Source organism: Pteropus vampyrus, unplaced genomic scaffold (genome assembly GCF_000151845.1).
Source record: "Pteropus vampyrus isolate Shadow unplaced genomic scaffold, Pvam_2.0 Scaffold177, whole genome shotgun sequence".
Taxonomy (NCBI): Eukaryota; Metazoa; Chordata; class Mammalia; order Chiroptera; family Pteropodidae; genus Pteropus; species Pteropus vampyrus.
Genome location: NW_011888958.1, coordinates 2,261,738 through 2,275,009, shown reverse-complemented (window position 1 = coordinate 2,275,009; position 13,272 = coordinate 2,261,738). Strand labels below are relative to the sequence as shown.

Here is a 13,272-nt window from a genome sequence, read left to right as displayed (position 1 = left end):
AATCATATTATTTAAAGAAGTTAAAATATCACCAATGGTAGAAACAAATAAAAATGGTTAAAAGTGTAACTTGGAAGTGAGATTAGGGGTAGAAAGACTTTTTATTTTTTAGAATATTTTAAAATTTCTTTTAATTAGTTTCAAGTACACAGTATATTGGTTAGACATCTATATAGTTCGTAAAACGGTCCCCCCCAATTGCTACCTCCCTCCCCGACTCTCCACCTAGCCAACGTGTTAATTAATGCCAACTGAATTCTCTATGCCATGTTCCCCATCCCCATGACCATCCATCAGCTACTAATTTGTACTTCTTTAATCCTTCACCCCATTCTCCCAGCCCCCCAAACTCCCTTCCCCTCTGTCCATCACCAAATTGTCCACTATATTTGTGAATCTGTCTTTGATTAGTTTGTTCTTTATATTCCTTAGTTTCCACATGTAAGTGAAATCATATAGTGTTGATCTTTCTCTGTCTGACTTAAATACCCTCCAGGTCCATCAAAGCAATATGTTTTTCCATCCCCTTCCTTTTAGTCTGTGTCTTTTAATCTGAAGTGAGTCTCTTATAGGCAACACGTAAGGGTCTTGTTTTCCTTTCCATTCATCCACTCTATCTTTTAGTTGGAGCACTTAATTCTTTTCCGTTTGAGGTACTTATTGATAGGAATGTAGTTGTTAACCATTCTTCCTGTTTCTGATACCTGTGAAAAGACATTTTTTAACTACAGCATATATTCCTTTGCTATAAAAATTTTAAGTTTAAATTATATTCAACACTTTTAATAAACCTACTTTTAATTGGCATATCGTGTTATAAAATTACAATACCATGCTTAAGAACATAATCCTCTAAGTCTAGACCAGTAGAGTTCAAGTCCTGGTTTTAAATAATCAGAAATTACCAACTATTCCTAACGATATCATGTAACAGAAATCTTATTGCATATTATGCCACAAAGAAGTTCTTAAGAGTTACTGAACAGAGTTGAAACTTTTTTGCAAACTACACAGCAAATCATGAGTAACTGAAATGCTTGGGATGAATAAACCATTAAGATTTCACAATTTATGTTAAAAAAACTTATCTGAGCTATCTTACTGCTCTGATTCAAAGACACATTTTTCCAAATTTTTAATGTTTCAGACACAAGAGCATATTATGATGTAGCTGTCATTGCCAGCATGCTAGCAAACTTAGAAATGAATAAAATGTATCTGTTCAACTGTCACTTTGGTTGATTTATTTTGTTGGTACCACACATGGTTGAACATTAAGTTTGGATCACTACTTGTCACCTAGAGTATCTTCCAAAAAATTAGACTTTGAGGTAGCTTCGAAAGGAAAAATTATTGTGTATGCAGAAAATTGTCACGCTCAGGCAATAAAATTATAAGCAGCAGAAAATGTCCCATCTCTTGGGAGAAACAGAATTTTTAAAGCTAGGAGATGCTGGTGTGACCAATGCATAACTCCTTGGACACCAAACATCTATTAAGTTTCTAACTGCTATTCAAGAGAAAATATTTAACTTGCAGTCTTAAAAATTCATTTAAGGAAAAAAAAAAAAACCAAGAAATAAGAAACGCATATTAAAAACTCCAGTATTCAGCTGGCATCTAACCAATACAATTGCAGCAGCAGCAAACATTTATTGTGTACTTACTATGTGCCAGGCAGTATTGTGTTTTTCAAATGTAGTATATTTACTCATTTAATTCTCAGAGTATCTACACTAAACATGTACTAGTCCTCATTTTGCAGATGATAAAACTGAGGCCCAGAGAGGTTAGGGGATTTGCTTAAGGTCATAGTTAATAACCAGCAAAGCTCAAACTCAGATAGTTTGGCTTACAAGTGTATGCTTTTGGAGAGCTCTAGATGCTTCTCTAAATTTTTATTACAGAGTTATTAAAGGACAGGAGGCAGGTAGGTGATATAACCATATTTGTAATTTAGGAAGATCACTATTACAGCACTAAGATAATAGTTTAAAATGGAAACAAGAGTAGAAGCAAAAAAATTGTCAAGAATTCTTATGATCTAAGGGAGAAAAAAAGGATCAGGACCTGATTAAAGTAATGGCAGAAGGAAACAAACAAACAAACAAACAAACAGAGAGGATAAATACTTAAGAAGAATAGATAAGATATAGTACTGGCTAATTGTTAGTTGCCTGAATGACAACCATTCTTTCAACCAGCTTCCCTGCTAGAAGAGCCTGCCTCCACGGCTGAAAATACCAAATAATTGCTTTCTCGGCTTTTCTTGCAACTACAACATGGGCATTTGATTCAATTCTAGCCAATGGAAAATAGTGGGAAGTCTCTGCAAGTACGTTTGTAAGGAATTGTCCCACCTGATATAAAAGATATTCACTCCCTCAGCCTTTACCTTTAGATAATGATGAGTGGGTATAAATTATTCTTTAATTGGGTTGCTGGAATCTGTGTGTTAATATTTTATCAAGAGTTTTGTGTTGATATCTATAAATTAATTTACTCTGTAGTTTTCTTTGATGCTCTGTCAAGTTTTAGAATGCTACATCTATAAAAATAGGTTTATAAAATGAATTTGTAAGGCTTAGATGAACAGATGAAGCATGACTTTTATCTTTTCATTAAAGGCTTAATATTATTCTACTGGCATGTTAGGGGTAGGAGGTGGTAAAAGGAGGTAGGTATCTTTGACATCTTACAGTATTCCCTCTATAGTAATTAGTCACTTCATATTTCCTATTTCTTTTGGAGTAAGTTTTGGTCATTTATATAACCCAAGAATATTACCGATTTTATCCATATTTTCAAGCTTATTTGTACAGAATCTTAATTTTTAAAATTTCATCACTATCTGATTATTTTCCCATTTTACATTTCATTTTGTGCATTTGTGCTTTTTTCTCGATAAATTATGTTTAGCAACTTTTAATCTGGCATAACACTTTGCACCAAAACCTTCTGAAATCACAGATTATTAAATGTTACATGGAAGTTAAGTCACTGGATCAGAAACTAGCCTCTTAGAAATACTGAAATAGTAAGAGCTCTACTTTCTGTGCCATGGCTTCATGGTTATACACAAAATAAAAAAAGCCTGTTATTAAAACCCTATTATAACTTCTAGCACAATGTCAAGTCCTTATTTTCAAAAGAAATGAACCCCAAACCACCTGGCAGATCACTTAATACAGCAAAATGTAGGTCTAAGAGGCAAATACATCCAATTCTAGCATTCACATGTTCAATTCTCCATTTAGTCTATCCTATTTTTACATACTGGCACAATTTCTGCTTTACATTTATAACCCTAAACCAAAGGGATAAAAAGCGCTTTTAAAAGTGAGTTAAAATAATTAAAACAATTTATAAATGTTACTAACAAGTATGAATTCTGTATCCATCTTCTTAATCTCTATCCTTCCTAATCTGAAGATAATATGACCTCCTCCAGAACCCACCCAACAGAAGGTCCATTTTAGCATTCCATATATTCTACATAATCGGAGAATTAAGATTTTACTTACAAGTCAAAGGACTGATGGACTGACTAGGATTCTACTTATTTAACATCCAAAATTAATATCAGCATTTTAAAATATAATGTTAGTAGGTAATTATAGGTAGATTCTTAGTAGATTACTTTAATGGATCAAGCACACTGTTTAAATCAGCAGTTCTCAAAATTTTTGGTTTCAGGGTTCATTACACTGACAACTCCAAATAATTTTTGTTTGTGTCAGTTATATCTATTGATAATTACTATATTAGAAATTAAAACTAAAAACTATAAGACATTTAACTTATTTAAAAATAATAATAAACCCATTGTAACATAAATAACATTTTTAATGAAGAATAACTATATTTTCCAAAGAGTGGCATAGTTTCACATTTTTGAAGAGCTTTTAATATCTGGATTAACAGAAAAAAACTGGATACTCATATATGCATCTTAATTCGATTTGCTGCAATATGTTGTTTTGGCTGAAGTATATGAAGAAAATCTGTCTTCACATATGTAGTTGGAAAAGAAAGTATTTCAGGACCCTATGAAAAGTTTTTAGGGACCTTGCTTTGAGAATCAGTATAGGTAATATTTGTGTACAGGTAATATTTCACTTTCAACATTAAAATTCTCTCTCCATTAAAAAAATTATGTATTATACTAGTAGACAGAATTCTAAGACAAGCTTTGAAACCTACTTCATCATTACTCATACTAAATTATTATACTTACATAGGCACTAATATATTTAAACATACATGGCAGAAACCAAACTAGTTATAGTTTTACTTGATCACTGCCTAGGATTGCATTTTTATTCCTAGTGATTACATATCCTGTATCTCCTATTCTCAGGAGTAGCTAGTCTATTTCTTCAAAATCTAATTCCACAACTTCTCTCTCTCCTCACTCTTCTATAAATGGCTTCACTTCCTATTTTCTTAAGAAAATCTGTCTTTAGAATAGAAATCCATCAATTGCAACGACCCACCAACACCATAAATTTAAGTACGTCTACACTCTATTTTCTACCTTTGTTACTGTTCAACAGAAGCAGCATCTTTCCTCCGGTCTAAAACTAATTCACTCTTCACATGCTTTGTAAAAGTCTTTAACTATGCTCAAGTCTCTCACATCTTAAAAACAAAACTCAACACAAAATCAAGCCACCAGGGAGTTACACACTTCAAATGCATAAACTGTATGGTATGCAATTGTCTCTAATAAAACTGTTAGAAAAACCACACACACACACACACACACACACACACACAGAGTTCCTCAACCTCATACTCCATTTGCTATTCTGCCTTTATTGCTCTCCTTTGAAGACAAATTTTTGCATTAAAATTTTTTAACACTTAATTATTGAGCTATAATTGACATATAATAAACTATACATATTTAGAGTATAAAATTTGCTGAGTATCTGAAATATGTATACTTGAGAAACCATCATCATAATCGACATAATAAAACAGCCATCACCACCCAAAATTGCCTTGTGCCCCTTGTAATACGTCCCTTCCACCTTTCCTTATCCTCATACGACCTTGTCTTACAAATTTCTTGAATTAGTAACCTCTAGATTTGTCTTCTTCTTCCTTATTCTGCATCCATTCACTCCTGAATGTAGATTCCATCCTCATGACTGCATTGGAAATACTATCATCAAAGTCACCAAGACTTTCAAAGTTTTTAATCTAATGAAGTTTCATTCTCTACTTGATCTCTTTATAGCATTTGACCACTTTCTCCTTCCTTGAAACATTGACTTCTGAGACCACACTCTCCAGGTTTCTCTTCTATATCTCTGGATGTTCATTCTTATTCTCCTTGGAAGAGATCTACTTCACTGCTTGTCCCTTCTGTTTGTCCTAGGCCCTCTTCCCACTTCCCCTAGGCAATCTCATTTACTCATGACTTTAATGACAATTTATATATAGTTAATCTTCATTATTCTAGGATTCCGTATTTGCAAATTCACTTACTCACTAAAATTTATTTGTAACCTCAAAATCAAAACTCATGGTGCTTTTGTGGTCAGTGGGGATCTGCATGTACATGACCCATTGAAACCTCAACAAGAGCTCATCTCCCCTTCCCACCAACATGTTCTTCCTCCGTGAACATGCCCACTGCTCTGCTGCCTACATGAACAGCTTTTTATACCAACTCATCACTAGTTCAGAATTCAGTGGTCTCTCAGGCCAGATAAGACATCATTTGCCTAGCTATAGCTGACCGAGGAAATGCATCTATTTCCAGGTTATGAAAAAAGAGTTCAGGTTCTGTCTCTGGGAAGTTGAATGTATGTTTGTAAGATGGCGTGGGGTTGGGGTTGGGGAGGGAAGGTGGGTATGGAGGGCATGACATACCAGAGAGAATAAATGTCTTATAGAAAGGATTTCAAAAGGCCATTTGGAAAAGACACAAAAAAAACCCTAAATGAGCTGCTTTATCTGCATAAGATATAAAAATTATCTTAGGTGCTTATTTCTAAAGCACATCCCATCCAGCAGTTTCTTATGATAAATGAGAAGTACACTGAAAAATAATGAATCTTATTTATCTCACATAAAATACTTAAAAGTTACATATTTCATAGCTAATTAGAAGAAGTACTTCAATTAATTCTACTTCAATTATTTCAACACTGTATACCAGCCTCTCGGAATCCTGGGAGTGAGGTTTTTAAAAAACATATATGCTTATTTATTATAAATGATTCGTGTTCACAAGAAATGTCGTTAGTTCCAAAGGATATATGTACAAAGTAAAAGATCCTCAATTCTTCATTCTTATTCTGGAGTTCAGAGTTGCTTGTGTCTTCTTACAGATATTTCTTACATTTATATAAGCGTATATGCTTTTTTTAACTATGAAAAGATTCATACTCTATACACTGTTCTGTATGTTGCCTTTATTACTTAATGATAAACATAAAGTTATCTTTCTGGACAAGCCCATGCAGAGTTTCCTATGTCAATGTCAGTGCTTGTCAATGATCACCACCTCTATCAGTTTGAGACAAGAAACTAGGTGTCCTCCTTAATATTATCCTTTTTCATTCCCTAGATCCAGTCCATGCCCAATTCCTGTTGCTTTTATCTCTTAATTACCTCTCAATGTACTTCATCTCTTTTCATCTCCACGGTCTCCACCCTAGTCCAGCCTACCATTATTATATCTCCCCTCTGGATTACTATAATAATAATCTTTCGCTAGACTCCTTACATCCACACTGGACTACCTCCACATCACTGCAACCAGAGTCCCAGCAGCTTGGAAAGATGAAAAAGTTCTGGGAGATGGCTGCTGGTGAAGACTGCACAATAGTGTGAATGTGCTTAATATCACTGCTATATACTCGGAAACGGTTAAAATGGTAAATTTTATTCTATGTGTACTTTACCACAGTAATATAAATAAATAAGTAATGAAAAACAATACATTAAATGGCTTCCCGTTACTCTTAAAATCTAAAATCCTTAACATGGCCTACAAAATTCCGCCCTACTTCTTTCCAGGTTCATCTCATACAACTTCCTTTAGCTCCTTGAAATCGTTCCTTTCTCTCACTATCGCCCAGGGCCTATGTATACACACTTTCCATAATTCTGAAATGTTCTGCCTACCTTTTTACTTAATTAATTCCTACTTAATCTTTAGATATCAGTGCAAAACTATTTTTTCAAGAACGCCTTCCCTGATCCTCTAGTCTAGGTCATGTTTTGTTATATACCCTTAAAGAACCAGATCCTCTTTTTAAAAAGCATTTATCTCAGTTTGTACTCATATATTAATAATGCAAATATCTCATTAAAGTCTGTCTTCCCCACAAGGAGACTATAAACTCCGCAAGAGTGAGAACTAAGTCTTTTTTGCTTACCACTTAGCATATGTCTGGCACAAAGGAGGTGTTCTAGCAGGTGTTCTAAGAAATTTACTGAATACATGAACACAGATCTACCTTATTCTATTTTAATAGTCGCAAAGAAATGCACTTAACGGATGTCATAATTTCTTTATCCAATCTAGAATGATGGATATTTCCAAATTTTTGTTATTGCAATGCTAAGATGACCACTTATATATATCTATAATGTACTTAAATGTAATTCTTATATGTAAAAAAAAATTGCTGGTCAAATGAAAAGTGCATTTAAAATTGTTAACTAATATTTACAAACAGCCTTCCTAAGAGGTTGTAATTTATACTCTGAGTGTCTAACAGTGCTCATTTCTACATAATATTCAACTTTTTAACCAAATGCACCAACTTCTTTTTTGGGGGGGAGGGGAGTAGAGAAGAGTATTAGTTTTTAAGTGAGAGGTTTTTTCTTTCCATATTTTAATATCATACTAAATATTAAAAATTGAAATATTCCTATAAAAGTTTCAGCAAATGAGATAAGTAAACAAAGCTAAGTGATTAGGAAAATGCTGTTAGTGACAGACTGTGGGAAAATTTGTATATTTTTATAACCATATATTTATTTAACCTGTAGATTCTACACATCATTTTTCTCATCACAGAGATTTTTTTCTTGTTTCTGAAGCTTGAGTCCATGTTTTAAACAATGGTACCGAAGCAGTAAAAAGGAGGAGAAAAATCACAATGGGAATATTCACACATAAGAACACAAAATAAGAACATAAAATAAGAGAAAAAATTTTAACATTTCATATTAAACTAATTTTTCTTTAAGATATCAACATTTTGGTCTAGTTTCTTCTATTTTTTGTCGCATATAACACATCTCACCATGTGTTTACGTAAGTTTTGATTGCCTCTTTTCACTCAACAGTATAGCGTGTACATTTCTTCCATGTCCTTAAATATGACCTTTCTTCTCCCAAGTCTCAAGTAGTAATAAGAGAAAGCACTTGTATGGCACACTGTTCTCTAGATCTTTACTATGTTCTTAACCTTTGAGCTTCCATTTCCTGTTGTGACAAATGAAGGCATTAGTTTAAATAACCTCTATATGATTAAAAATTACAAAATTAAAGCAAGCAGACTCCCACTACCTCTATCCTGCCACTCAGTAAGTATATCTCACTGAAATTAATTTGATTCTTGATAACATGGGATTTTTAGATACTTCAGGATTCATATTCTCATCAGAAGTGATCTTATTTGTATTGATTCCAGATTATACACCAGATATATATACTCTCTCACATAGTTAAACCTCGGACTACCTGACTAATAAAAAACTAATATCTCAAAGTAAAGATTTTGGTTTAGGAAACCACTGAATAAATGTAATGAACAAGTGTCCTTTTACAGAGCAAAACCTCAAAATCTGAAACCAATACTTGCAGTTTTCTGTTATGCAGTATTGCTCAGTTTTTGCCAGAAGCAATTTAAGCAATTCCACCATCCTAAAAGAGATCTCGATTTGAGAAAATGATTTGGGAAAGCTATACAAAGGAAACATCCTCTTCAAAGAAAAAAATTATAATCTATTTTATTAATTCTACCATTGAAGTGAAATACGAAGGGATTCATTTTTGGAGGTTTATTTTTAAGTGTCCTAATTAATGAGACTTCACATATAATAGACTGTCAATTCCTTCCCACATATAGATTTATAGAAACATGAGCTTTACCTTAACTGGGAAGCTACATTTTCCAGTACGAACCCCTTCTTCATCTGTCTGCCACTGATGTGGACGACTGGCCTCTGGAACGTAAACATCTTTCTTTCTCCTAAAACTCTGCCGTAGTTTGTTCATTTTAATTTTTACAACCTGCAGACAGAATAAAGGAAATATGAAAAAGAAGTTATTGCCATCTCACATATTTAAACTTTGGATTACCATGCTAATAAAAAACTAATGTCCCAAAGTAAAGATTTAGTTTGGGGGAAATGAGCAATTAGTACACTGCCTCTTTGAAGAACACTAAGCTCAAACAAATCATTTCACTTTTTGAAGACAAATATAATACTAAATATAATAACAATAACCCCCTAGGATTTGAGGAGACATTATTTTGAGAATTTTCAAGCACTTTAATCCATTCTAATTCCTGAAAATAAAAATTTGTACATATAGGCCAAATTACAGACTGCTAACAATTTCTGAAAACGTTTATACTTATTAGGAAAAAAATCATTCTAAAACACTTAAATTTGGGGACTTTTTTGGCTTACTATTAGAGGACACTAAGCAGAGCGGGGACTACAATCACCTTTAATAAAAGATGTTTTATGAAAAAGAATAAAATAAAGTTTCCTTTAAACATACCTAAAGAAAATGTTCCACTAGGACTAAATTATTCTAAAGAAGACATTTCTTGTAAGCGATGTGACACCTGAATGTACTTTCACATCTATAATCTTTACAGATATGAAAGTAGTCTAACAGTTTTCAATGACAAAGGTCACGTCTCATCACTAACTCTGTAGATTTAAAGTATTAAACTACAGTCAGTTTCTTGTTTTGTAACTGTAAGAGGCACTTCTCTAATGCTTTAAAAGGTGCAGCTGGTACCGCAAAATTACAGGGAAGCGAGACCTAACTGATAAGAAATAACAGAACTTCACTCAAGGACTAATGAATAAAGATAATGAATAAGTGTCCCTTTACAGAGTAAATCACAAATTCTAAAACCAATATCTCCAGTTTTTTGTTAAATAGCATTGCTCATTCTTTCACCAAAGGATTTAAGTACCTCAACCAGCCTTAACTTGAGAAAATGATGAGACAAAGCTATGTAAAGGAAATAACTCTCTGTCAGGAGTGTTAAATAGCAAGGGATTGAATATTAAATTCCCACATGTCACCAATGAAAGACTTGAAAATCAAAGTTTGTATTCTGAGGAAAATCACTTTGTATTTTAAAATGCATAATGCCACAGTGAATTATTATCAAATTAGCTAATTTACACAAACAAGTCAATCTTACCACACAGATTCTTAAAAGGTAAAAATTCTGACAGACATATGGCAATGTAAACATTCTGGATTTTCTAAAAGTGAATTTACTATTTCTCAATTCAAAACTGATTTACAGAATATATGAAGTAGATATTAAGTAATCAAAGGACTGGACAAAAGGTAGTCCATTCCTCTACCTTTAAGCAGATCACTCATTCCTAAACTAACCTAAATGAGAGTCTACCTTAATCTAACAGACTTCCAAAAAGAATTCCATAACTTTCCTTGATAATACATCCTTATACTCTTTCATATATACAAAACATATATAAAAATATATACAAACACAAATACAAGAACATAAAAAACACCTATATTCCTGCTCAAGTTGGCAGGAATACAGAGTCTTGAGGCAAAAAGCCTTTATGATTCCTTTCTTCTTAACTTCTTTCTCTTGGCAAACAAGACCACACCCCTACCCAGTTAGCCAAGCCAGACACCTGAAAGTCATCCCTGCATTCACCCTTTCTCTGACCAATAACTCTGCTGATTTTACCTCCTTAGTACATCTTGAATTCATTGCCTGTCCCCGACTCCCTCCACCAAAATTTAGTTCTACTATCCTTGGACATTTTTGCTTAAATTATTGCAATAGTCTATTACTTAATGGTCTTACTGCTTCCAAGAGAGGTCCATTTCACTGTGTTCTGACTACTGCCAGATTGCTTTCTAAAACTCAAATCTGACCATGTAATTATTCTGCTTAAAAACCATCAACTGCAGCTGTGCTACATATATACAACAGAATACTACTCAGCCATAAGAAGAGATGAAATACTGCCATTTGCAACAACATGGATGGACCTCGAGATAATCATGCTAAGTGAAATAAACCAGACAGAAAAAGTTGAAAATCTCACGATATCACTTATATGTGGGTTATAAAGCTAAAAGCAACAAATGAACAGGACAGAGACTCATGGACATGGACCACAGACTAGTAGTTACTAGAAGTTAAGGGGTGGAGGGGACAGGGGAGATAGGGTAAAGGGGGTCAAATATGTGGTGACGGAAAGAAATCTAACTGTGGGAGGTGAAGACAGTGTAAATATGTATATGCCTTACTGTTAAAGTGTACAGCTGAAATTTATTGGATTCCATTAACCAATGTCACCATAAAAAATAATAAGAATTTAAAAAAAAAAAAACAACTTTAATTGCTTCACATCACTTTTAAGACAAAGTCCAAACCCCTACGCATGGCATCACTCATCTGGCTTCACTCTCCGGTCCCCATTCACAAGCTAAGCTCCAGCCAAAGAGGCAGGCCCACCTTCAGAGCCTCTGTATGTGTTCCCTCTCTACCTAGAGAGACCTTTCCCTATTTTCCTCTGGTTAAAGTCTCCTCATCTTTAAAGAGTCAGTTCAGAAGTCTTCTAGGAAGCTAGCATTTTTTTCTGACAAGCCCCTACCTGGACTGGGTTAGGTCCTTCCATTTCATATGATTCCCATTAACACCTTTTGCACACTTCTATTAGTGTATTTGTCAAACATTACAGCAATTTTCTATTTCCTTAATGGTAGACTATATTTTATTTGTCTAAGTAGTACCTCTGCATCCTAACACAGTGCCTGTCACATATATAGAGAATACTATAAATTTGAAGACATTAAAGATAAAATAAATGCCTATCACATTAGATGATATTTACTAGGTAGGAAAAATGCAGACATATAAGACCAGAGAATCATCAGTGTTAGATGAGACTGCGGATGTAATGGTCCCACCGACAAAGGGACCACTTTGACAATTTCCCTTAAAGAAAGACACCCAACCTCTGCAGAAAGAACTCTAGTATAAGTGTATTTGCTCTTTGGGCAGCTATTTATTGTTGTACCAGTCTAGTGACCAAAAAGAGAATAGATTGGAAGTGTCAACCAATTTGGGTTCTAAGTATCTTGTCACTTTCAGTACTAAAATGGTTTGCTATGAGCATTTCTACAAAGATTATTATATATCAGGGATTCTTGAACTATGCTTTAGGCAGCCCTACATTTTTCAATGGAGACCCAGGAGCCACTGTTTGGAGGGAAAGCGAGGAGGTTAGAACACTAGACACAACTCTGAGGAGGGACTTCAGTCCCTGTTACAGTTTCAAACAGACAGGCACCACTTTATCCGATTTACATATCAGAGTTCCATGTAAAAGTTTATGGACAGGGTCTCATGGCTGGATATTTTTGAAAATTAGTGATTCAATCATAACATAAATATATAATGATAATATCTTGCTTGTTATTTCATAAAGAGTAACTACCACTGGCCTATAAAATAACGGTTAACACAAGGGAGAGACCAAACATTGTTTTCAAGTAATCTATGTGTATAATGAGCTTGCTTACAAAATAAAAACAGATAACAAGAAAAAAAATAGAAAACATGTTAATTCAAAGTAACATTTTCTATTAGTCCTCAACAAAGTTGAATTTTACTCCTAAAGAAAATCATACCCCTTGGGGAAATCCTCGTTTTTGTAAGTATAAGTGTAAAAATTGAGAACAAAGTTTATTTTGTCCTATGAACTAAATTTTAAAAAAAGAAATGAAATCCCCATTCTATTAGTATTTTCAAAGGTCACTAGATACAACTTAATTGCCACATAGAGAAAACCTTTTCACAGTTCTCACTCTCCTTAACTTAACTGCTCTGCAAAATGTGACACCATGATTCCAGCTCTCCTTTGTACACTTTCCTCCCTGCCTCCCCTCACACAATATTTTTCTGATTTATCTTCTTCACCTCTGTTTCTACTGATGCCTTTGAGGGCTTCCTCTACTTTCTCCCACACATTAAGGGTATTCTCCAAACATCAGTC

General features: G+C 33.8%; 1 protein-coding gene across 12 annotated transcripts in view; it reads right to left on the bottom strand.

Annotated features, from left to right (window-relative positions):
• NUMB (NUMB, endocytic adaptor protein) overlaps positions 1 to 13,272 on the bottom strand; it is a 138,224-nt gene that overhangs the window by 46,338 nt on the left and 78,614 nt on the right. For all 12 annotated transcript variants that reach the window (XM_023537038.1, XM_011370909.2, XM_023537031.1 and 9 more), the window contains one exon: positions 9,125 to 9,265. In XM_023537038.1, the coding sequence (XP_023392806.1) occupies positions 9,125 to 9,250 (126 nt within the window). In that variant the 5' untranslated portion in view covers positions 9,251 to 9,265. The remainder of the gene's footprint in view (positions 1 to 9,124; positions 9,266 to 13,272) is intronic.